General features: G+C 30.9%; 2 protein-coding genes, 1 long non-coding RNA gene and 1 pseudogene across 3 annotated transcripts; 3 read left to right on the plus strand and 1 right to left on the minus strand.

Moving 5' to 3' along the window:
- The first annotated feature begins 4,598 nt into the window (after positions 1–4,598).
- LOC120128161 lies at positions 4,599–9,479 on the plus strand (annotated as a pseudogene).
- Positions 9,480–14,586: 5,107 nt separating this feature from the next.
- LOC120128163 lies at positions 14,587–19,383 on the plus strand. Its single transcript, XR_005516606.1, has 4 exons — positions 14,587–14,597; positions 14,803–14,807; positions 15,759–15,770; positions 19,161–19,383. It is a non-coding gene; the product is annotated as an uncharacterized LOC120128163 (long non-coding RNA).
- On the plus strand, positions 17,028–19,062 carry LOC120128162 (protein TIFY 9-like). The gene is made up of 6 exons (XM_039145915.1): positions 17,028–17,268; positions 17,365–17,536; positions 17,626–17,716; positions 17,810–17,930; positions 18,074–18,131; positions 18,996–19,062. The coding sequence occupies exons 1-6, from the start codon at positions 17,046–17,048 to the stop codon at positions 19,024–19,026; spliced, it is 696 nt and encodes a 231-aa protein (XP_039001846.1). The 5' UTR covers positions 17,028–17,045; the 3' UTR covers positions 19,027–19,062.
- A 3,961-nt stretch (positions 19,384–23,344) lies between the features above and the next one.
- On the minus strand, positions 23,345–24,175 carry LOC120128110. Its single transcript, XM_039145885.1, has 2 exons — positions 23,871–24,175; positions 23,345–23,778 (listed from the first exon to the last, which is right to left on the minus strand). Exons 1-2 carry the CDS (start codon positions 24,072–24,074, stop codon positions 23,416–23,418), a joined length of 567 nt encoding a protein of 188 aa, XP_039001816.1. The 5' UTR covers positions 24,075–24,175; the 3' UTR covers positions 23,345–23,415.
- Between the last annotated feature and the right edge of the window lie 294 nt (positions 24,176–24,469).

A 24,469-nucleotide genomic window follows, 5' to 3' on the forward strand; every position in this document is an offset into this window, starting at 1 on the left:
CATATGATTTGTTTTTCCCTCCTTTTTAACATTTTGGACTGAATTGCATATAATATTTGTATAGAGTGACATATATTATTAGTAAAGGAGGGGTCTAATTTTGATTTTAATCATTCTATTGTGCTTAATTTTTGTATTAGTTGTTAATAGAAAAAATTAGGACTATGTGTTAAAACATTATTCCATAAGCTAGAGTCAAGTTGAACAAGGTCAAATGGATCATTGGTCATGTCCAAAATTTGATTATTATCAAATGTTGATAAGTATTTAATTAATTTAATCAGTTTATACTAATTCTAATATTAAAAATTATATTAAAAATTATTATCAAAGTTTTTAATTTTTGATTCTAGAAAAAAAATTCATATTTATCTCTAATTTTGATCACGAGTTAAAATTATAATAAATTAAATATTAAGATATTTATATTTGACTCGTTTGATAATTTAAATTATTTAAACTCAATTATAGATTAAAAATAATTATATCAAATTTAAATTTGATTTTAACTTAAATAAGTTTTAATAATTTAAAATCATTTAAATATCATATAATTTGCTAAAAATCATATATATTTTTTTCGGAATTGGAATGAGGGGAGTGCAAATGTGAAAAAAAAAAGCAAGGACGGGCCACATAAGGTGGGGTAGTGTTTGGGTAAAAAATCCGATAAAAAAAATAATGTTTTATGTAGCGATTTATCGAAAACATTATTTTTTATTGGGATTTTCTACAACATTTACCTATATCATTAATTAAGGTAGAAATAATAATATTTTCGGTCATTTTTACCGGTTTTATTATTTAAATTAATAATAAAACATGTAACGTATTTTTTTAGCCGTTTATTAAGGCTGTCGCACGTGAGTATTTCTCTTGTCCCTGCCCTTTTGTCGGACCAATTCTCTTTCTTTTTGTTTCTCGTCTCAACAAATTTTTTTATTTGTATAATCATCAGTTTATAATTTATTAATCGGTTAATCTAAATTAGATATTATAGAGGTGAGGATGATCCTCCCAACCCAATTTTCTTCATTAGCAAATATTAAGATTCGAACCATTAATATTTGCTTAAAGGATAGTGTCTCATCCCACTAGACCAAGTGCTTATTTCTTTTATCATCATCTATTCTTTTTTTTTTTGAGTTAATTACAATACACATTTTTAAATTATGATCTTATTTTAAATTAATTTATGAATTTTTTGAATATTTTAATTTTGTTCTCATATTATAACTCTCATTTTAAATTAGTCTCTAAACATAAATATTCAAAATTCATCCTTTAACTATGACTTTATTTTAGATTGATCCCTAAATTTTTGAGTGATTTTGGGGATATTATTAGAATGTTTAAAAGTATGGGGACTAATTTAGAATGAAGGTTATAGTTTGAGAATAAATTCAGAATAATATTCATAGTTTATAAATGAAATTGAAATGCTCAAAAGTATAGAGATCAATTTAAAATAAAAATCATAATATAGAGGTATGTGGTACAGTTAACTTTTTCCCCTTTCTCAATCAGTTTCTTGCTTTTTCTAAGGGTAAGTGTTACGTGTCGGGATTTTTGTTTCGTTATCATGCGATTTTGAAATTGTTTGGGTTGTGACATATTAGTAGTTTGCACTTAACATTCATGTTATCATGTATGTGATTGAGATATATATTTTGTTTTATTTTATACATTTGCATATGGTAAAATATTTTTAAACCCATTTATTTGTGTCAAATTTTTGGCCTATTGCCTTTAATAAATTTAATTTGTCATTTAGTTAAACTTCATTAACAATATTTTGTATGCTTTGAATATATTTGTTTTATTATTTGGGATAAGTATAAGAAAATATATGTTTAAAGAATTTCTATATTTTTATATTAAACATTCATACACTCATATATATATATATATATATATATGATGTTCGAATCCATAACCTCAAAGAAGAAGAAGAATTTTTTTTAAGTATTGAGAACGTTTTAAGTATATTTATATTTAATTCAAATAATAAAATATTTTATAATTATATTATCCCTCTTGAGAAGTTTTTTAAGAAATTATCAAATTTTCGTTAATAAGGATCTAACAGTTGAATCAATTCAAAATTTTCACCGAAGTTAGAAGAAGTGAATCACCAATTACTAGCGCAACCTGTTTATTCTATTAACAAATTTAAATTTCATAAACAATACTAAAATATAATAAATATTATATTTATTTTTTATAATTTAAAATATTAAAAACATACTTATTATCAATTTAAAATCGATTGTATAATTATTTTTCACCGGAGCATATAAAAAATATAATATTCTAATATTTGAGTAATAAATGGACCATGGAATCAGATCAAATACCCGACCCGGACTTTCCATTTACTTCCTTTGTTTCTGGGTTTGTTTTTCTTGCCGGCAAAAACAGATAGTAAAGTGGGGGGAAAATACTGTAAACAAACTTTATTCAAAATATATAAAAACAAAAATCTCTTTCTTTTCACTTAAAAGTCATCAAAATCCATGAAAATCGAGTTGATATGGCTGAATTCTCTTGCTTTTGAAAGCTAATTATCTTAGTTAATCAAGCTCGCAAGTCACTGCGTTTCGCTCTTTTTTCCCCTTTTGGAAGGTTTAAATCGAGCTGAAACTGAGATCTCGAGGGTTAATTTTGTTCTAAGAAGGATCGAAAATCAGTGTAATGATAACTAAGATTCACCGTAAGGAGAAAAAAGAACCATCGCCTCCACAATGCATTTGGCTAAGCTCGATGACTCTCCCATGTTCCGCAAGCAGGTCTCTATATCTTTCTCTCTCTCTCTAGCTTCGTATTACTTCGTACGTCGTGTTCGAGGTTGTTGATTTAATATTACTTAAATTTCCCCTAAAATGCTTCACATAATTAGCTGAATTATTTCGTGTAGCGTATTTTTTATTGCCGTGTTAGTAACTCCAGTGTTCTTGAAAAAAAAGAGCAAAGCGGCGAACCCCTAATTATGTCTTTACGGTTTCTAAGCTAGGTAAACAAGCTTGTTTGACTGCTAACTTTAGAACTTTTCAGCTAGAAACCAACTGTAGTGTTCGTATAATGAAAAATATTGTAGATTCGGAGAGGTTTACTTTTGGGAAAGAGTTGGGAATATTTACGGAAATTGATAGTTAGCTCGATGGCCAGTATCTTTAATTGGCGGGTTTCTAAAGAATGATCAGTAGATATTGAGTGATCCTTCATCTCTCTGTGATTCGTGATGAGTTATTTGGTACAATAGGTTTTTGATTATCAGATGGCCTCTTATGCCTTTTAATTTTGACTTAATTATGTTCTGTTTATGAATAAGAAGAGATAAGAATGAAATGGGGTTGGAAGAATAGAATAATACTTTGAAACCTTGTTTTTTTCCCTGGTTAACTTTTAATCTCAAGAATATATCTTTGTCAAGTGTCAATCCTACATCCGAATTTGTCTTGGTAAATTGCTAATAGTAGTGAGATGGAGCACGGGGTATCTAATTTTGCTTTAAGGCATTGTTTACTTTTAACATCTGCATGGTTACAGTGAGATGTTCTTATGCCTATGTAGATCATTGTTCAGCTAGCTTCTTTAATTTTAAGATATTCATGTTTTCTCCTTGCTTCCAATTCATTACTGGTTGTCGCTTTCCCTCCTATTTTGCCTTTAAGTTTCAAAGTAAATTATTTGATTTATTGTCATGTTTATTGTTTTTTCTACACATTGTTACCTACTGTGTCTGATGGGCACTAATGCTAGTGCCTTATAAGAGAATATATCTTTTTAGTTACTTATATGGATTGTGTATCGGTAATTTATTTATTTATTTATTTGGTGAGACAGATACAATCCATGGAGGAAAGTGCAGAATTGTTACGGGAGAGAAGCTTAAGGTTTTATAAAGGATGTCAAAAATACACATATGTTTAGATCATCAAATTTATGTACGAATATGATTGTTTTCAGAAAACAATATCTCTTTTGGCCATCTAAACTGATATGCATGAGAATGTGACATGGCCAATCTTAAATTTAAAAACTAAATAAAGAAATAGTCCAATATTTCTTTCACTTATGGGAAAAATATTTGTTGCTTCATGTTTGTTTATTTGTGCCTCTTGAACATAAAGCGTGTCAATTGTGTAAATTGTCTTAATCTATTTTTGTTCCTAAATTTCAACTTGTTCGAGGTAAGTCTCATGTTTTTCAACATTCTTCGTACACGTGGACCAAGCATCTGATACAAAAAACTGAATGCAGCCTTGCATTATAACCAAAACTAACATTTTTGGTACTTTACCCTCAAATAATAGATGGAAATCTGTGTCAAGTCCTCACTTTCATTTACTTGGATGCTGGTGCTCACAAATATCCTTTCCATTACTGTAAAACTAGTTACTTAATTGCAACTCTCAACTGGAGTAGATATTTTCTTAAAAAAAAAAAAAAAATTCCCTTTGGTCTCTTCCTTTGATGAGGGAAGGAAGTAGAGTGGGGTTGCTACCGCTTGTTATTGGAACCATGAGTTTGTGAAATATTCATTTGCAGTGATTGATGATTGCAGTGAAGGACTTGGGGAAGGATATGATCATATGATGGGGATATTGCTTTTGCAAATGCCCTTGAAATGTTTGGTGGAGGGCATAATGACAATATTAGTGTGGCTTTTGGAGGTATGTATTCGCCCAATCTTTGTGTGAAAGTTGTTTATTGGAATTTCTCAAATGTCAGTTGATGTATATGCACCTTGAACTGTTTGGGCAGTCTTTAGTGGCAGTGGCTTCACCATTGTTGCTTTGGTGGCTCTTCCTGTTGTAATAATTTCTTTGGTGTCATTAGTTTGCCACTTTGTTCTTCGGTCCTGGCATCACAAGAAGATTTATTCTGGTGTGATTCTGATTCTTATGGCACTATAGCAGTAATTGAACCCTTTTTTCTCTACTTCTTTAGGGCCTGTCATGACCAAGTTTACCATAGCATTGAGAGAATTTGGCACGCACAAGGAAATTCTTCGGTCCCAGGTAAATTCCTGAAGTATCTTCTGAGCATGAATATAAAATTTTTGAGAGCGAGGACCTGAAAATAACTGATTTTGGATCTTTGACATTTCCAACTGCTGCTGCAAGAATAGCAACTGAAAGACTGATTAGTCTTTTAGAAATTTCAGTCATAATTGTGTCTTTTTTAATTTGTTATTTTCTTATTGGCTACCTAAAAATTGCAATGAACAACTTTTGAGAACTGATCTCATTTCATTTTTAGATCCTTTTTTTAAGCACTGTATAGTTGTTGATATTGAATATTATGATATCTGTCCTTTTTTTTATTAGAATTTCCAGTCATAAATGTTTCTTTTTTAATTTGTTGTTTTCTTATTGACTACCTAAAAATTGCACTGAACAACTTTTGAGAACTGATCTCATGTCATTTTAGATCTTTTTTAACATTGTAAATAGTTTGTTGATATTGAAAATTATGGAACTCTTTCTTTTCTTTCTCAGGTTGAAACAGAGCTAATTTGTTATTTTCTTATTGGCTACCTAAAAATTTCTTGTATCTAACATTCTTACCTATGCATCTATCATATTGATGGAAAACTCCTATATGTTCTGATACGGTTGGAGCTATTCTAGGAACTTCATAATGCGAGGTCGACATTTGAGCAAGCTCGTTTCAATCTAGTGAGTTAATTCCTAGCTGATCATTTTCTAAATTGATGTTTCTGATATTTCAGAATGTTTAACATATGAAATGGGAGTACTTTGGTTTATAAATACAGGTAACTGCTCTTTCAAATGTTGAAGCCAAAAGGAGATTTGAGTTTCTAGAAGCAGTCAGTGTGACTATGGATGCACATCGCCGTTATTTCAAACAGGTGATAATATGACAGGCCTTCTCAATTCTTCCTCGTGTTTCTATCACTTAGTGCATTTCTTATTAAAAATTTTGTTCATTTGTAGGGATATGAATTATTGCATCAAATGGAGCCATCTATCAATCAGGTTTGCTACCAACTATCATATAAATTACCTCTAGACTCGGACAGATATCTCTACAACTTCTCTGACTTGACTTTCTTTTCTTTACCCTATTCATTTCTGCAAAAGCTAGAAATAATAACATATACCAAATATATATTGTTTATTTGATAGGTTAGTCATAGCATGTTATAAGATGTCTGGTTTATATTTGGTATGGCCTTTGAAGAAAACCAAAGCAGAAAGAAAAATTGTATCTTGTTCTTTTTGACGATACCTACATGTACTTTCAATAATCTATTTATTTTGTGCTAATTGTTGAAATACAAGTCCTGCAGGTCTTGACTTATGCACGACAATCAAGGGAAAGATCAAACTATGAGCAGGCAGCTTTAAATGAAAGAATGCAGGAGTACAAAAGGCAGGTTGCCAGAGAGAGTAGATGGTCTTCTAATGGTTCTTCTCCCAATGAAGATGGTATACAAGCAATTGGTAGAAGTTAACATAAAATGATAGAGGCAGTTATGCAATCTGCTGCAAAGGGAAAGGTTTAAAGAAGCTTTTAAGTTGTGGCCAAGCTCTGTTTGTGAGATTGTCTTATTGATGCTTTTGCATTTAACTGTCAATCTGCATCTAAATATGAAAAGTACTCTAGGTTCAAACTATTCGACAAGGTTATCTCTCAAAACGTTCATCAAACTTAAGAGGAGACTGGAAAAGAAGATTTTTTGTCCTTGGTAGCAGAGGGATGCTGTATTACTACCGCAAGCAGTGTAGTAAAGCATCTGTAAGACTCTTCCTGTTTTCCCCTGTTGGAAAAAAGTTGATAATTAGGGTGCTTGAACTTTATTTTATGATTGTTTTCTGCTCATATAATTGTTCTTTGTCTTTTGATAGGCGTCTGGCAGTCAGCTTTCTGGTCAGAGAAATAGCTCTGAGCTTGGATCTGGAATATTGGGTCGTTGGCTTTCTTCTCATCATCATGGTGGCGCACATGATGAAAAATCTGTTGCCCGTCACACAGTGAACCTGCTTACATCAACTATTAAAGTAGATGCTGACCAATCAAATTTGAGGTTTTGTTTTAGGATAATATCTCCAACAAAGAATTACACTTTGCAGGTATGACTTGTGTGTAAGGGTTAGTGTGTGATTGTGTGTGTATATGTATGTTGTTTCTGGGATCATCCTATTGACAAATCAGTGAACACAGAATATGGCCTGTGTAGGAATGAGGATTTTTATTTGGCAAATTGATCCTCAATAATGCTTGTTTGTGCTTGTCAGTACAGGCAGAGAGTGCGCTAGATCAGATGGATTGGATTGAAAAGATAACTGGAGTTATTGCATCATTACTTAATTCTCAGGCTCCTGAGAGGGTAATTAAAGGTTTAGCGTGAGTTTTTTTTTTGTTGATGTCCATATTGAGATATTGACAATTATACTCCAATAATGTTTCAGTGTCTTTCTGCTAGTCCCATGGGAAGTGGTCATCATCGATCCACCAGTGAGAGTTCATTTGAAAGTTCTGACTTTGATCATACTGCTGTTGAAGAGTATAACTCAGAGAAATCTTGTTAGTGCACATAATGAACACCGATCAAAAGCTTCGCAACATCTAAGGTCCTGTATGAAAAATGAAAAGCCAATTGATGTACTGCGAAGAGTGTGCGGGAATGATAAATGTGCAGATTGTGGTGCCTCTGACCCCGATTGGGCATCTTTGAATCTGGGTGTTCTTGTTTGTATTGAATGTTCTGGTGTTCACCGTAATCTTGGTGTTCACATATCAAAGGTAAATTTAATAGATTACAATCAACCTATTTTTTCATCACTTGGTGAGAATCCTGCATCACTAAAACTAAAGTATTTGATTCATTGATTGCTCTCTCTCTTGATTTTCTTATTTCTAAAATGGTAAATGGTTCGTATTTCAGGTTAGGTCACTTACCCTTGATGCCAAAGTATGGGAGCCCTCTGTTATAGGTTTGTTTCAATCTTTGGGCAATACCTTTGCTAACTCAGTTTGGGAGGAATTTTTGCAGTCAAGGAGTGCTCTCCACGTCGATCTTTCCCTCACGGGGTAAAGATTTTTGTTTTTCTTTAAATAAATAAGACATTTTCAGTAATATAAAAGCAAATTTGTTTTTCTTGCTGCTTGTTACTAACTTTCATTATTCCGGTGATGAAGCTTTTACAAGTCTGATAAACTGCAGTTGCTTCTTACGGGCAAACCATGTCATACTGATTATATATCTGCAAAGGAGAAGTTCATTCATGCAAAGGTTAAGCATTTTCCTTGTATTCAGATCTTTACATATTTATTATTTTAGATAGTTGCATAAGATAATCTTTTTTACTGTACCTTTCCTCTGAAGGTTGGATAATTTGATTTAAATTTATTACGGCTCACAAGGACAACAATTATTTGTTTAGTGTAAACAATTGAAGGAATTCTGTTTTCTCTTGATCTCAGTATGCGGAAAAGCTTTTTGTTCGCAAGCCTAAAGACAAGCAACATCCTAATTCCATGGCACAGCAGATTTGGGAGGGTGTTCATGCCAATGACAAGAAGGCTGTGTACCGCTGTATTGTTAATTTTGAAGCAGATATAAATGCTGTGTATGAACAATCTCCTTCGTCTTCACTAACCCTTGCAAAGGCCATGCTATTGCAAGAACATGAGAATGCCGATAACAACTCCAGTTACATGAGAGTGGATTCATCTGATAGCTTCTCTGCTAGCTCTATCAACTTGGTGGGAACCAGTGAGGGCCAAGTTACGGACATTTAGACGGTTGCACCTTACTTCACCTTGCCTGTGAAGCTGCAGACATTGGCATGCTTGAACTTCTATTACAATATGGAGCAAATATAAATGCAACTGATTCTAGAGGTCAAACGCCACTTGACCGATGTATTCTCCGAGGCAAAGCAGCATTTGCTAATTTACTACTTACCAGGTGATCTTTACATCTTTGCTACTTGATGGTTATATCTGCATTGTCTTCATGGCCGTTTACATGGTGTTTTAATATGGCTTGTATGTGTATACCGTATATGGAATTGTTACGAAGATTTACATGGTTTTATGCAGGGGAGCGGATCCACGTGCATTAAATAAGGAAGGGAAAACCCCTCTTGAGCTTGCAGTAGGATCTGATTTCCGTGAAGGTGAGGTACTTGATTTATTATCACACGCAAACGGGTAATGGAAAACCAAAATGGAAGTACGAATGGAACCCAAAGTGTGGAATTTGAAAAATGTATTCCTTCTTTGTGTAATTAAATGAATCGAAAGGGCCGGTTCTTCTCATTGAAATGGATGTCAGCAGTGTTTGGTTTGAGGGAGGATTTTAGAGGGGAGTGGAGAGTGTATGCCATGTGTTGTGTTTATTAGTTTTATTCCTTTCCTAGTGAAGCTGTTGGGTTGGGGAATAGATTTTAGGGCAATTCCGTGTTTTTAAATTTGTTTTATTGAGATGTTTTCTTCTGTTTTCCCCCCATTACTATATAATATATTTATAAATACATGTTCGAAGAAGATAAATCATAAAACGGACGTGTGGAATTGTTCATTGGATATGAAAAAAATAACAAAAATTAATGTGTTAAACTACATTAATCAGTGATCCTAGTAGTGGAAGATAAAGTCGTTTTTCTCTACATAAATGTTTTTCTTGAATAATCTGAATTCAAACATTTTTGTCTATATATACACACGTGAATTTTATCAAATCTAAGTCCTTTTTAGAAAACGCTGCATGAATCAAATTCCAAATTTGGGAAAAGTAGAGAGATTAAAACCATACTCACCTACTCGTATCATATTTGCCAGCTGATAGGCCTTCCATTCATGATCTTGTTCCTGTTTTAACTAAAAACGGACAATACTTTATAAGTTTACTTAAATCGAGAGATTATTAAGTTGGATATACTATTTGATGTGACAAACAGTGGGACACTTACATTATCGTTGATCCCAGTATGTAACATACATTAAATCGAAGTAGACAAACATTTAACAGATAGGTATGAACCGACAATTTTTTTTTTAACTCAGATATTGATTATTTGATGTCATAACTGCGTAGAGGTGGCAAATAGGTAATTTGGATTGGGTAATTTCGGTTCTAGATTGAATTTGATTTAATTTTGTTTAGATTGGATCAGATTTGGTTCGGAGCGTGTACGGTGAATCGGATCAGGTATGGTCAATTTCTGGTCGGGTGATTATTGGATCAGTTGTTTTTCGGTTCGGATCGATTGATTTTTTGATCGGGTCGGGTCAATATTGAATCGGTTGATTTTTTGGTCTGGTTTATACTATATCAGTTACATTTTAGGTCGGGTCAATATCGGATCAATTGATTTTCGATTTAGGTTAACCTTTAGATCAGGTCAATTCGGGTTGAATTGGTTATGATCTAATCAAAATCAAGTATATATAGAATAATTAATATATACTTGAAAGAATATGTCTTCTTATTTGTTAATTTTATTATTTAGGTTTAATTTCAATTCTCAATCATTCAATATTTTGAATTAAACCATCATTTAGAGATGATAAATCGATAATTTGACATAAATACGATCTTATAATACGTGTTAGAATTTGTTATCAAACTTTTATATTGATCTCGCATGAAAAGTTTATAATGAAAACTATTTAATAAAGAAATAATTTTTATTAAATTTTTTATTTCCAAATATAAATTTAGTATTTTTATTAAAATTTAAAAAATAATACATAACTTTATTTGTTAAGTTTTAATCGTAATTTAAGTAAATTTTATATTATTTTTATTATAAATATAATATTATTTCTTTTGTTTTAGTTATTTTCTATTATTTTTTTATTATAAATATAATATTTTTATAACGAGATAAATAAACTTTATTTATTACTGTTTTCAATCTTACAATTAGATTTTTACTTTTATATTCCTCTTAAATTTTCTATTAGTATATTATAAATCTAATATTTTTAATAAATTATCAATTTTATTTAAATTAATTTATTATTGAAAATAACTTTTTTCGTTTAATAACTTTTATTAATTTCAATATGTTCGGGTTGTTTTCGGGTCAAGTTAAATTTGGTTCAGATTGCTTTTGGATCGAGTTAAAATTCAGTTTAGGTTGCTTTTGGTTCGGGTTAATTTTGGTTTCGGTTCAGGTTAATTTCGATTTTGATTGATTTCAGTTTCGCTAAATTTTAGATCGGGTATGATTCTGGTCGGGTATCAGATCAAATTTAATTATAATGTTTTGGTTAATATCATGTATTAGATTAAGTAAATCGGTTCAAATAATCGGATTCGAGTTAAGTTTACCATGTATAGAACCGTGGGTCAAATATGCATTATTATTATTTTCTATATGTAAGAAGAGTGTCTTTTTTGAAGGAAAAATTAGGTATATAACACGTGGTTTGAAGCAAAAAGGTTTGATTAGTTTATGATGGAGTTGGTTGTAATGAAAATGGTTTTGAAAAATTTGGTCTACAAGACACGTGGTTCTGACTAGGGTTGGGCACTCAACCTGAGCCCGACATGTTCCGACCCAATCGGTTCGGATTTTTTTTAAAAATTTTGGGTTCGGGTCAGATTTTTTAAGTGTGATATTCGGGTAAGGTTTAGGATGAAAACTATCTGACCCGACCAGAAAAAATATATAATTTTACCTTATATATTTATGAATAATAATATTTTTTAAAATATTCTTTTCTAATTAAGTCACTGTTTTTATTGAATAAAAATATTTTTTTATAATTATTTCGGGTCGATCGGGTTTCTAAGTCATATATTCGGGTCGGGTTGGGTGAAACCTTGTTTTGGTCGGGTCGGGTCTCGGGTGGAGACTCCCTTGTTCTCGAGTCGGGTCGACCAAAAACCTGACCCATGCATATCCTTGGCACAAAAGTCTGGTATTTAGTAGAAGACTTGTTTGTGTTTTACATAAATTAAAAGAGTAAACTACATGTTTAGTACCCTAACTATCATTTTTATTTCATTTTAATCACCTGACTATTTTGTTTTTCAAAATCATACCTAACGTTACATTTTGGTTTCATTTTGTTCACCCACCAATAAAAAATTAACGACTATGTTAACATGTCACCCTAACGTAATGCCACAACATCATTAAAAGACATCTAAAAGAATATCACGTATGTAGTTCTGTTAATTTTTTAATGAGGAGTGACCAAAATGTAACGTTAGGTATATTTAAAAAAAACAATAGTTAATGACTAAACGTAATAAAATAATAATTGAGATACTAAACGTTTACCCTAATTAAAATTATATTTGTATAAATTTTGATTTTAGCTTTAAATGTTATGGTAAATTACACTAATAGTTCATTGAACTTTTAAAACTTACATTACAATGATTAAAATTTTAATTTGTTTTTACTATATCGTTCATTAAAAAGTGTTGACATGTGACATTAAAATTTTATTCTCCTCAAAACTTTAATTTTCCAAGTTGATAGTTATAGTAAAGGTTGAGTTTTCAATGAACGAAGAAGCTATCAATCAATCTTAATGATTGAAGGATTTTATTTGATCATAAGATTAACATAGTTCTGTTTCAAAATGACCCAACTGTTGGTAGTGTCATATACAAATTTTTGTTTTGATTTTTGATAGAGAAAGCTATATTTTTACAAGTTTAAACTAAAGGAAATGACGAGAATAAGAAGAGGAGTAGTTCAATGATTTTGTTGTTCAAAGAAGTCACCTAACGATGATATAAACAACAATGAAAGGAGGTAACAATCTAATCAAAATTAAAAGTTGAAATTTTTTCAATCGACCCTTGTTTACTGTTAGATCAACTTGGAATATATCTATATTAAACTTTTAACCAAGTGAAGTTTTCTCATCGTTAGAATTAATCGTCAACCGCTTCATTTATCGAAAAATTAACCATTGTAATGTTTGTCAATTATATATATATAATTTTATGAAGGTTACTTTAATATGTAACATTAACAATTCTTAAGACATCTAACGATAATGTAGTGATTGAAACGAATTAAACGTTTAGTGATTGTGATAAGAAAAATTAAAATTCTATAATCAAAGTAAAATACCTTAATAACTATTAATAAAATTTAACCTAAATATTTTCATGTACCATACAAAATCTTGGAATTTAGAGGAATAATCCAATCATGTGGAGATTACGCACCGTATATTGCGTGAGGTTTAGGGCAAGGCAGATCACGACACCCAACATAATGGACATTACTCCACCAAACCACGTCTCTTGCACTCACGCTGTTTAAATGCAGCTTTATTTAATATTTGTAAGGGATAAACTAACTTTTAGCCCTTAAATTCGACAACTTTTAATTTAATTCCTAAATATTTTAGCTACACTCAATCCTTAAATTTAAAATTCTCATCATTTAATGATGTGATATTATAAAATTATAAAATATAAAATTTATGGATTAAATATTATTTTATCATACCATTTAATTTGATGTATTAAATATTAATCAATTATTAAGTAGTAGGACTGTTTTGTCGACGTCACGAAAACATTATACCCTGTAATATAATGCAATCTCAGAGTTTTATGTCAAGCAAAATGTGAAAAATTATAAAGCTGAAGAATGAATACAGATTCAAATAAAGGGGGATAAAGTTGAAGAAATTGTTAAATTTATGGACTTTATCCTGAAATTTAATTACAGATACATTAGTCAATTATTAAGGCAAGACTGTTTTGCCGTCAGGGGAAACATTCCACTTAGGACCTTAAAGAGGGGTTTTCCACTTTCAATAAATTTACCCACCTAATTCTTGGGATATTCCTTTTATTGCGTTCACGCCATAATCAAGGATTTATATTTATGTAATAAAAATAATTATAAATCGAGTTAATTCAATTATATCACAAGTTTTTAAATTATGGATGAACGCTCGATCGAATCAAGTCAACAAATCTTGAATTATTCGAGTTGACGAGTCCTATTTTATAACTCAAACTTTATTTGAAATTTTTCTGAGCTGAGTCGAGTTTATAAAATTCGAGTCGAGTCGAATTTTTGAGTTTAAATTTAAATTTAATTGTATATATTTTTAATATTATGATATTATTTAATTCTAATTTGAATGATTTTTTATAACCATATGCGATATATACATACTATATTTCTTCAAATATTTTTCATATGTAATATATCATACAAAGTCGAGGGGCTCGACTCAAACTTGAAAACTAATCAACCAATTACTAAAAGTTTCGAGTTATTCAAACTACTATTCGAGTTGTATTTTATAACTCGACTTGAACTTGAATTTTTTTTAGTCGAGTAGAGTTTATGACATTACAACTCAAAGTCAATTAAAGTCGAAAACTCGATTTTTCGACTCGAGTTATGATCACCTCTACTTTAAATTATTATTCTCATTTCAATTGATCCTTATACTTTTGATTATTTTAATTTTATCTCTAAATTATGACTTTTATTTTAAATTAATTTTTAAACTTCTAAATATTCCTATTTCATCCCAAAACTATGATACTACTTCTAAATTGATCCTCAAACTTTTGAATATTCCAGTTGCACCCTCAAATTTATCCAGATATATAATTAGTTTCAACCATATTTTAACTTAAAAATTATTTTTCTTCAAACATATAACAATATAGCTTTCCCTAGTGATTTTTTTAACATAGGATGCGATTAGAATGAAGAGAATAGTTTGAGGACTAATTAAAAACAATGGTCATAATTTGAGGATAAAATTAAAATATTTAAAAGTTTAGAGAGCAATTTAGAATGAAAGTCATGATTTGAGGACACGTGATAAATACTACAAATGATCAACGTATCATAACTTGTACCACTAACGAGCTGATTTAATGTTAAAGTTGATATCTTGATAAATTTAATTATATGTGAGTCTTGCCTAATTTTATTTGATAAAATTTATATGTTTTTTATTATAAATTTTATTGTAGTTATTTAAATTATATTGTTTGGAATTATACTTGTAATACTTTCAAAAAGTTTATGTAAATACACATTCAACGATAGCTAGCTCTGCACTGACTTGGCGCTTTGTCTAGAAACAGTGAACCTAATCGGACTGTGCATGATCTTTACACCCTAATTTCCTAACAACCCATTAGTTTGGCAATTCTATTTATCCTTTTTTTATTAATTCGTGTAAGTACAAAATAATATATGTTTAAAGACAACTCTAAACTAATTGACATTGAATGCTCACGCTCCTGACATTCAATGTGTTCGAACTAGATATCTCAAGGAATAATAATAATTCATTTACAGGGTCGGAGTTATGACGTTTGAGGTCCTGTGCAAATTCTTAAAAAGAGGCCCTTAGTAAAAATTGCAAAGTTTGAATGCAGTATATATAGGGAGATTGGTGATATTACTAACTCAAATCATAACGGTGTGGGATAGGGAGATCATGAAGATGAACTCATCTCTCGTAAAGTTGAGTTAGACACCCAAAAAATGAGATTTTTATTGTAATAAATCTAATTTTTTTGGGGCCATGTTCCGTCACTCAAATTGTACATGTCCCAACCCCGCCTCTGTTCATTTACCATTGAGGTTCCTTCGTGCAACCATTCTAATATTAAATTAACAATATATATTATAAATTATAACTATTTTGATTTGTTAATGATGGATAAAGTGTAAAAAATTATAATTAAATTATATTAAAATAATTTGTTTGGCCATTAAAACTTTTGAAGTTATAAATTGATCATTAGATTTGTTAAGTTATTATAAATTGTAATTGTACTTTATAAAATACTAATTAATTTCGTTAAATCTAATGATCAATTTGTTACAATTCGATGAAATTTAATGTAACACTCTCATTGGGGTTAAGTTTAAAAAATATGACTTTTACTAAAATTTTCATTTTTAAAAATTATCGTTTGTCAAATCTTAAGTATATTTTCATTATGTCCAAATTAAATTTATAGTATTTAAGAAGGGCCCAAGATAGGATTGTGCCATTTAATCAAGAGAAGTTAAGGCACATTATTATAATGATATTAAGAAGGCGTCTTATTTTTCTTTATGTTAGAATTAGAGAAATTTTTTATCGAAGCTATTATCAATGTCCTGCTTATTTTCCTTCACAATAATAAGCATCTACCTTCAAAAAAAAGAGAGTAAAGGGATTACACATGTGACGTGCAGTAAATAGTCTATTGTCTTTCCATAAATATAATTATTTCATCCAAGATTAAAATCCAGAATACTAATTAATATCACATGTAAAATGTTTTGGGTTTTCAAGTTGAAATTGTAAAATTTCCAAATAGGAGAATTTGCCAAAGTAAAGAAATATCAAAACAGTCCAACAAGATACTGCATATTTTTTCAAGTCCTACTTTGAATGATAAGTCTTGTTGGCAAGGTTATATATTTTCCAAAAGAATCCCACAATATTAACATGTATCAATTAGATCATTTAGTCTCCACAGACATGAGCTTGGGTGTTCCAATACCGATTGGTATTTTGCGTAAAGCAAATTTAATACATAAGGGTTAAAATTTAAATAATATTTATTTATGATAATGATAATTTAGATCCAACACGTTAAAAAATACAATTCAGATTAAGAGATTGTATCTTTTCTAATAATGTACCATATTCTTATTGATGTGATTGATACAAATATATTTAAAATTTTGAAGTGCATGATTTACATACAATTCATGTTAGATCCAATATAACATGTAATGTCTTGAACTGATGGCTAGACTGAAATAAGGATCAGATTGATACAATAATTATATTTGAAGGACTTAATTAGAATGTCTTGAAGTTTAGAGATGTAAAAGACAATTAACCCAGAAGAAAAGCAAATTAAAAAGACTCAAATACAGTGTTACGGTCAGACAAACTCCACGTGGAAGAAGTGTACGTTATATATACGCTTTATATTCAAAAAAAATATTAAATAAATAAAATAAAATCTTTATTTATTTAATAAATTATTATTATTAATTACAGCGAATCCTCCTTTAATACTTTCTCATGCATCTCGTGTAATGCAATTTTCATTTTCCCTCGCCTCCATTTTATATACTCTTCAATTTTCCCCCCTCTTCTCCCAAACAAACCGAATCCAAAAAGGAAAAGAAAGTTTACTCGAGAAAATTTATACAAAAATGTCGAGAGCTACCGTTGAGCTTGATTTCTTCGGAATGGAGAAGGCTAACTCCTGCAAATCTCAGTTCCAGAAATTCCTCGATCGCCGTCGGAGCTTCCGAGGTAAGTTTTTTTTCTTCCATCATTTTTAGTTTTTCCCTTTATTTTTAGTGAATGAGTGTGTTTAAAGTGAAAAACGATGGTGATTAATGTTAACAGGCATTCAAGGAGCCATTTCGAAGATGAATCCTGAGCTGATTAAGTCTGTGATTTCGTACGGCTCGATGAACCGGAGTCCGGTTGACTGGAGAAAGTCCTTTTCGGTGCCTTCGAGTCCAAAAGAAGATCGTAGCCCGATTCCTTCTTTACCTATTCTGAATCCCGCCTTAAGGTAAATCGACTTTTCTGCAGTTTCATCGCTAATAAACTTGGATTAAAATAATCAGCGTGAAAGACGTTAACGTTTTATTCATTTTTCAGGCCTAGTTTTTCTGAGGACGGTCGTGAAACAGCTCCGTTGACGATTTTCTACAACGGAACGGTTTCCGTGTTCAATGTACCTCGAGACAAGGTTTGGTTTAATCATTTATCTAAATATAATATCCATAGATTTGTTTTTGAAAATCAATGCATTGAAAATTGTGATCTATTCAATTTTGAATAGGCGGAGAGTATTTTCAAACTCGCGGTTGTAGGAAGCTTAAAAAATGTTGAATCGACAGATTCATCAAAAGTTGCAAATCCTTCTAACGATCAACAAAACCTTCTCGAAACTCGTAATGGTGGTCAGTTCCTGTTTTTAACTTTTTCCTTCCATTTTCAGCCTTTATTTTAGTAATATGTATTATACAGTATATGTACATGACTAGGGAAAGTTACCAAATTCGTATACAAAAGACTTCATCTATTTGTGGATATTTTTATGCAGATTTGCCAATTGCTAGAAGAAAGTCGCTGCAGAGATTTCTGGAAAAGCGCAAAGAGAGGTAAGATAGTCATTTACTTAAGAGTATTACTAGGGAAAGTTAGCATCATCATTTATCTAAGAGATTGATTAATGAAATTATAAGTACAAAATAAATCTAATCTTAATTAATTTTTTTTATCTTTATGGTAAATTATCAAAACCAAATCAACCAACCGGCATATTATTAAACAAATATCTAAAATAAAAGTAGATGATAAATATTTATTTAATACATTAATGATAAAATATTTAATTCGACGTGTTTAAAATTGATTTATTTATAAATCAAAGGCTTACGGTAAATTGTATGAAATTGAAAAATTATTTGTTGTAATATCAGATAATTATCTTAAAAAATATATATTTTATTTAAAATGGAATTAGGAAAAACACCTTATATTCATAAAAATCCTTTGAAAGCATAATGGATTTCAACGTAGATAAAGTAATAAGCCTTTGTAAAATGCATCTTTGCGCTTGCTTGCATTTAGGCACATGGAAAAGGCGAAAGAAAACATATTTAAATTTACTTTGACGTTTCAATGTCCATAATACACAACGCACCGAAAGCACTAAAAACTTCCAAGTTAAGAAACAGCACGCACCTTTGAATAAGGGCAGCCACATAGACCGTTACTAACCCAAACGTAAACAAACTCAACCGATTGAATTTTAATTTAAATGATACTTTTAAATATTTTATTTAACTATTATTTTTAAAAAAAATTACAAATATTTTAAATCTTACATAAAAATAAGTATTTAAATCTTAAATGACTATTGTTTTTCATTTTCTTGTTATGCTTGAAATACTTAATGTAGATTTTTTATCCCAAATTTGTCAAACATCTAACACGTGGTTACTTTTCATTTGTGTGTTCAGGTTGACTTGTACACCGCCTTATGCTTGGTAGTCGTTACACCTAAAACTAAACGCGTTTTCGAGAAAATGAAAGGGGCCTAAATTTTGTCAAACTTATACATTGAAGATGCTAGGAAAAAAGGAGCCGACAAGAAGATAGGGATTTTTTTTTTTGGTTTTAGACAGATAATATATATTTAGACATTTATCATGAATTAAATTAGTTGAACAATACTTGTATTTTGGGTAGCATATGCTTATGTCAATTAAGAATTTGAAGGCATTATTATTATTTTTAGTTTATACATATGTGGGTTTGGACTTCCATTTTATATTATCTATGGTGACCTTTGTATGGAAGCAAGATACCTTCTTTATTGATGAATTAATTAATGATTTTTTGTGTTTATTATTATTTTTTAAATAAGTTTAATTATAAGTTTAATATTTTTATTTTATGAAGATTGAAAAATTAAGTTCAATCCATATATGATAGAATTAAATATGTCATGGATTTCTTTTTATTATTTTAAAATTTAATAATATATTTTATATTTACAAAAGTAAGTTAATGTACTAATTTTTTATTTGAGGATATACAATATTTAATTTTTTATAATATATTTTATATTTACAAAAGTAAGTTAATGTACTAATTTTTTATTTGAGAATATACAATATTTAATTTTTTTAATCATCATATATTGATGATTTAATTAGAACGCATTGAAGTTTGGGACCAATTTAAACTATGAGCATAGTTTGAGGATGTCAGGTGAAATTAACCTCATTTAATTAGAATGCTTTCGTTAAACCTCTCAACAATAACTGGGTGGCAGCCTGGAACTCTTTACTTATCCACTGCAAGGGTGCCTTTTAGCAGTGATCGTCCCTTATCTTTCACTGCTCCATTACGCCAGGAGACTTGGAGCTACTATAGGGTAATATATGTGTATAATGACTTTAGAAACGATCGTAAAATAAAAGATCGAATATTAAGATTTTACGTAAAAAATTATAAATAAAAGATAAAATAAATATTTTTTTAGATTTTGCACGAATCATATGGTTTGATTGATTTACTTCTAACCCTTATATATAATATATTATATTTATGTATAGAGAAAATTACTATGATCGTAGATTAATTTGAATTTGAATTTAACTAATGAATCGACCTGAATATGTTGATTAGTTATTCGGGAGAACCTGACGATTTTGGTTGGTTTGATTGCGGCATGGATAATTAGTACAAAGAATCAATACTTACTTTTAGGGGTGTTCGCGGTATGTTTGGATCGTTTTTGGTTAAAAAAATCATCCGATCCAAAAGTATAAATGTTTGCGGTTTAAATCGATTTGGATGTTTTTAAAAAAATTCGATCCGATACAATTAAATACGATTTGATTCGGTTTGAATTTGTGCAGTTTTTGAATTCTAATTTTTCAAAATAATTCAAAGCAACAACACTGTCTAAGGGGTCAAACAGTTTCACCATTTCACATCCTAAGCTAACATAGATCGAATAAACACCGTTGATGAACATAAAAGGAACAATATCAACTTAATCACGAGGACTTGCGCACATGTATTGTTTTGTTATTCTCAATCTAGTAATTGAGTTCATGCTGTCTGTTTTGTCGAAAGCTTTGAATTCTTAAGGTGATGCTTTAAGTCAGGGGTTAATTTCCCTTAGAAACTGGGAATTCTTGATGAACAAACAATGTGAAGGAAAAAACACAATCCTTTAAAATCCTTACATTTAGAATTTGTAAATCGGCATAACAATAGGTAAAATAATCTCTTGTATTTTTAATAATCTGGTTACAACTTTAGGGACCTATATTATATATATTCAAGAGTCAAGCAATATGAAAACACTTATAGTAATAGATATCGGTTCGGTTCGGTTTTGAATTTTCAAACCAAAATCGAATCGAATCGAACCTATCAATTTAAAAAAAAAATCAAACTCACTTAATCAGTTTTAATTTTTTTTTGGTTATTGATCTTTTAAATCGATTTTCGATTTTTTTTTTGGATTAAATTAAATCTGAACATCCCTACAGAACATATAATTTTAAAACAACTTCTACACAATTCAAATACTTTTCCACTTGTAAACCAAAAGATATTTAACACTTTCTTTTTTGAATATAGAGCTGTTTGATTTTATTGAGAGGAAGTTATTACAAAAGAGTAAAGTTAAAATAACTGAAAAAACAACAGGAAAAAAAACACGCAAACAACGCACAAATTATCCAAACGGCAGATCTCCTAAGCATTCAGAGATGAAATGTAGAGAGCAAGCTCGGAGAAGGAAAACAAGGGGAGCCTCGAGAGGGAGATAGAAAGGAAACCCCAAAAATAGACAACAACACGATCATCGGGTAAGGTGGATCGGAGAAACGACGATAATCATCAACCGTGCGATTTGTGGAACTTCCTCCACCCAAAAAGATCCTCGGGTGAAGACAGACCCTCTTTTGCCAATTCATGGCACTCCGTGAACGTCTTGAAAAAGCAGTGGATGTCCCAAATTGTGCTGCGAATGACCGATGAATCGTCGACACCGTAATGAAGCTTGATGATGATGGACTTCGAATCACTTTCCAAAATAACTCTAGAGAGCCCCAAATCTTCTGCAAATTGAAGACCATTTAGAGCTGCAACTGTTTCTGCCATGAAAATTGAAGATAGCAAGCTTTAAATTTGGAGACAGGAGCCCAAAACGTTACCAAATTCATCTCTAATAATTACACCGGAAGTTGCTTTCTTCAATGTCGAAGAGTATCCAGCGTCAACATTAATCTTTGCTAGATTGGTAGGTGGAGGAAACCAAGCAGCCGGAGGAGGGGTTATAGAAGAAGCACGAGCCAAGACTATGCTTTCAAATTCTTTCCCAAGGTCCTGATGGAGGTAACAGTAGCTTCCACCCTTAGCAATTTATTTTCATAGATTAAAATGCGAGCATGCCATAAACACCATATTGCAGTTGCTACAATTACCTTATGAGACCGATTGCTATGCTGAAATAGCCAAGAGGGCCACTCCACGGAATCTACATTAGAAACTTCTGTAGGCCATTTAACTTTTAAAGTGTTCCAAACCTATTTAGCAAAAAGACAGTCCCTAGCAACATGAGTAATATTTTCCATTGGAGCCTTGCAACGGGGGCAACTTGAATCGTTCGTAATTCGTTTAATACTCAAGTTATGAAAAGTAGGAACATAGTTACGTACACACTTCCATACTAGTATACGGACCTTAGGGGGACACTGCAGTTTCCATAGCTGTTTGTAGATATTCGCCTCCATATTATTTATTTCAACATCTTGATTATTAAACACTTAAATATGCTCGATTCTACATCTTGATTATTTAAATCTTTCAACGGCAGAATTAATAATTATTTAAATATTGATTAAAGGACTTCTATATATGATAAAATGCAAAATTAAACAAGCTATAACAATAATTTTATTTTATAGTATATTTTTTGGTTCAGATACTAATATTTGAAGATATTGAATCCCGACTATTCTAATATCGAGCGACTAAATTGGACATCAGATTATTTTATTTAATGCCTTTAAGTACAATATGCCATTTAAGTGTAGAGACTGGAATGTAGAGTTTATATAAGTATTGAGATGAAAAAGGGGATTAAGTCATAATTGATATATGAAAGAATTGAAAGCTAAAGGGCTATATTATAATTTATGCTGAATTCATTGTTAGTGGAGAAGGTAATTCATGTGTGCAAGTTTATATTTGTTATAAATGTATGCATGAGCTTCAATGTTATTTGATTGATTTATAAAAAAAAGATTTGTATCGATCTTTCATGTATGATAATGATTGAATTGCTTCTCTTGTACTTTATACGTTTAATAATATAATTCCTAATCGTTTGATTTTGTCTATATGAAATTTTTGGGGGGGGGGGGGAAATTCTATTTTAGTTATGTATTTACTTCGATTCCCGAATGTGACGACTCTTATTCGACTATAAGCCTTTGGTCCAGATAATGAATGTCACATATTGTTTAAAAGGACAAATCTTGTACTCAGTATTCACGGTGACTTTCGTAAAATTTGAGGTCAAGTTGGGTTGAATATTATTTTGAGAAACAAACTATTTTTATATTATTTTTTATCATCTTCAAATATGAAGATTGAATGTATAAAATGCTAGATAGATAGACAGATATGAATGTATATATATATATATCTTAGATAAAAGATTGAATGTAGAAAATTAAAAATCCCAAGTCGCAATCATCACCAATAATATTCCTTGTGTTTTACCATTGAACTCTGGATGGGCCCCAAACAAACGCTAAGCATCAATATTTATCTCTCTACTATCTCATTATTCAGACCTAAAAAAAAACTTTAGAAATCTTTGAAAACCCTAAAATCATTCACACATCTGGTTCATTTTGTTGATGGTGAACTACTTGGGGATCGATCGAAGCGAAGAAGATGACCATTACATTTGGGACAATCATCAACTTTCTTGGGGACCATGAAATACATATAGCAGCTCTTGCAACCAGCCACCACCAAGACGTTGTCGGTTTCTTTCTCGAGTACCCCATGCTGCTTGTTGTTACTGTTATTGTTGTAATCCCTTGAAGGAGATGATTCCGATGATAAGTAGTTATCACTGTCATACCAGATATCGCGGTCGTCGTCTTCTTGGGAGGAGAAATCTCTGCTGTATTCGGCTGCCGCTTTAGTCGTTGGATCCTCCGTCGGTTCCACCCAGTCCTTCCGTTTTTTTATAGTAAAATTCCGCTATCTGCCATATAAAAAGTTTTAGTGTTATGGTTAAAAAACCCTATGAGGCTATGATACTATGAGGAAAAGCCATTAAAGAACGAATTTACCTTTACATCAAGGCATTGTTCTTCCCAGTAGTAAGGGAGGGAGACACGGGAGTTGTGCTCCTCGACGCTAGTGTTGAAAACGGCACCGTTTGGGTCCTTGTTATCATCGTCTCCTTCTCCAACGCCATTTTTATGGTTTAGAGTACAGTTTCGTGAAGACCTTTCCAAAGATGCTGTGATCGTCGTCATCTTTGGTTCTTTCATTATGTGCTCCCAAACGTGAAATCCCCAGAAAACAAGAAATGAAGAAAAGATGAATGATTCATGGGAGAAAACAACAAGAGAGAGAGAGAGAGAGAGAGAGAGAGAGAGAGGTTTAATGATGATATGAACAAAGTAAAAATGGACAGAAATGTAAGGCGAAAAAGGCCGAAGTGAAACTGTGAAGGAATGTTTTAAAAAGGGAAATAAACGGAGAAAAGGACGAAGAAGTGAGTTAAAAGAAGGAATCGACAAGACCAATGTATTGCTTCTTTTACCCTACAAACTGGAATTGTAGACTACAACTTCACGAGATGGACGATGGAATTTGGATGGGCCCATTCTCATTCGGATTTTCCTTACACACAACATTTTGAAATTTGCTTCTTCTTTTTTTA

The sequence above is a fragment of the Hibiscus syriacus genome, unplaced genomic scaffold (genome assembly GCF_006381635.1).
Source record: "Hibiscus syriacus cultivar Baekdansim isolate YM2019G1 unplaced genomic scaffold, ASM638163v2 tig00110474_pilon, whole genome shotgun sequence".
NCBI lineage: Eukaryota > Viridiplantae > Streptophyta > Magnoliopsida > Malvales > Malvaceae > Hibiscus > Hibiscus syriacus.

Coding starts and splice junctions, on each gene's coding strand:
- LOC120128110 (XM_039145885.1), bottom strand. CDS start 24,074: ATGAAAGAACCAAAGATGACGACGATCACAGCATCTTTGGAAAGGTCT. Junction 23,779..23,870: donor AACAATGCCTTGATGTAAAG/GTAAATTCGTTC, acceptor TATGGCAGATAG/CGGAATTTTACTATAAAAAA.
- LOC120128162 (XM_039145915.1), top strand. CDS start 17,046: ATGCAATTTTCATTTTCCCTCGCCTCCATTTTATATACTCTTCAATTT. Junction 17,717..17,809: donor TCAATGTACCTCGAGACAAG/GTTTGGTTTAAT, acceptor AATTTTGAATAG/GCGGAGAGTATTTTCAAACT. Junction 17,931..18,073: donor TCTCGAAACTCGTAATGGTG/GTCAGTTCCTGT, acceptor ATTTTTATGCAG/ATTTGCCAATTGCTAGAAGA.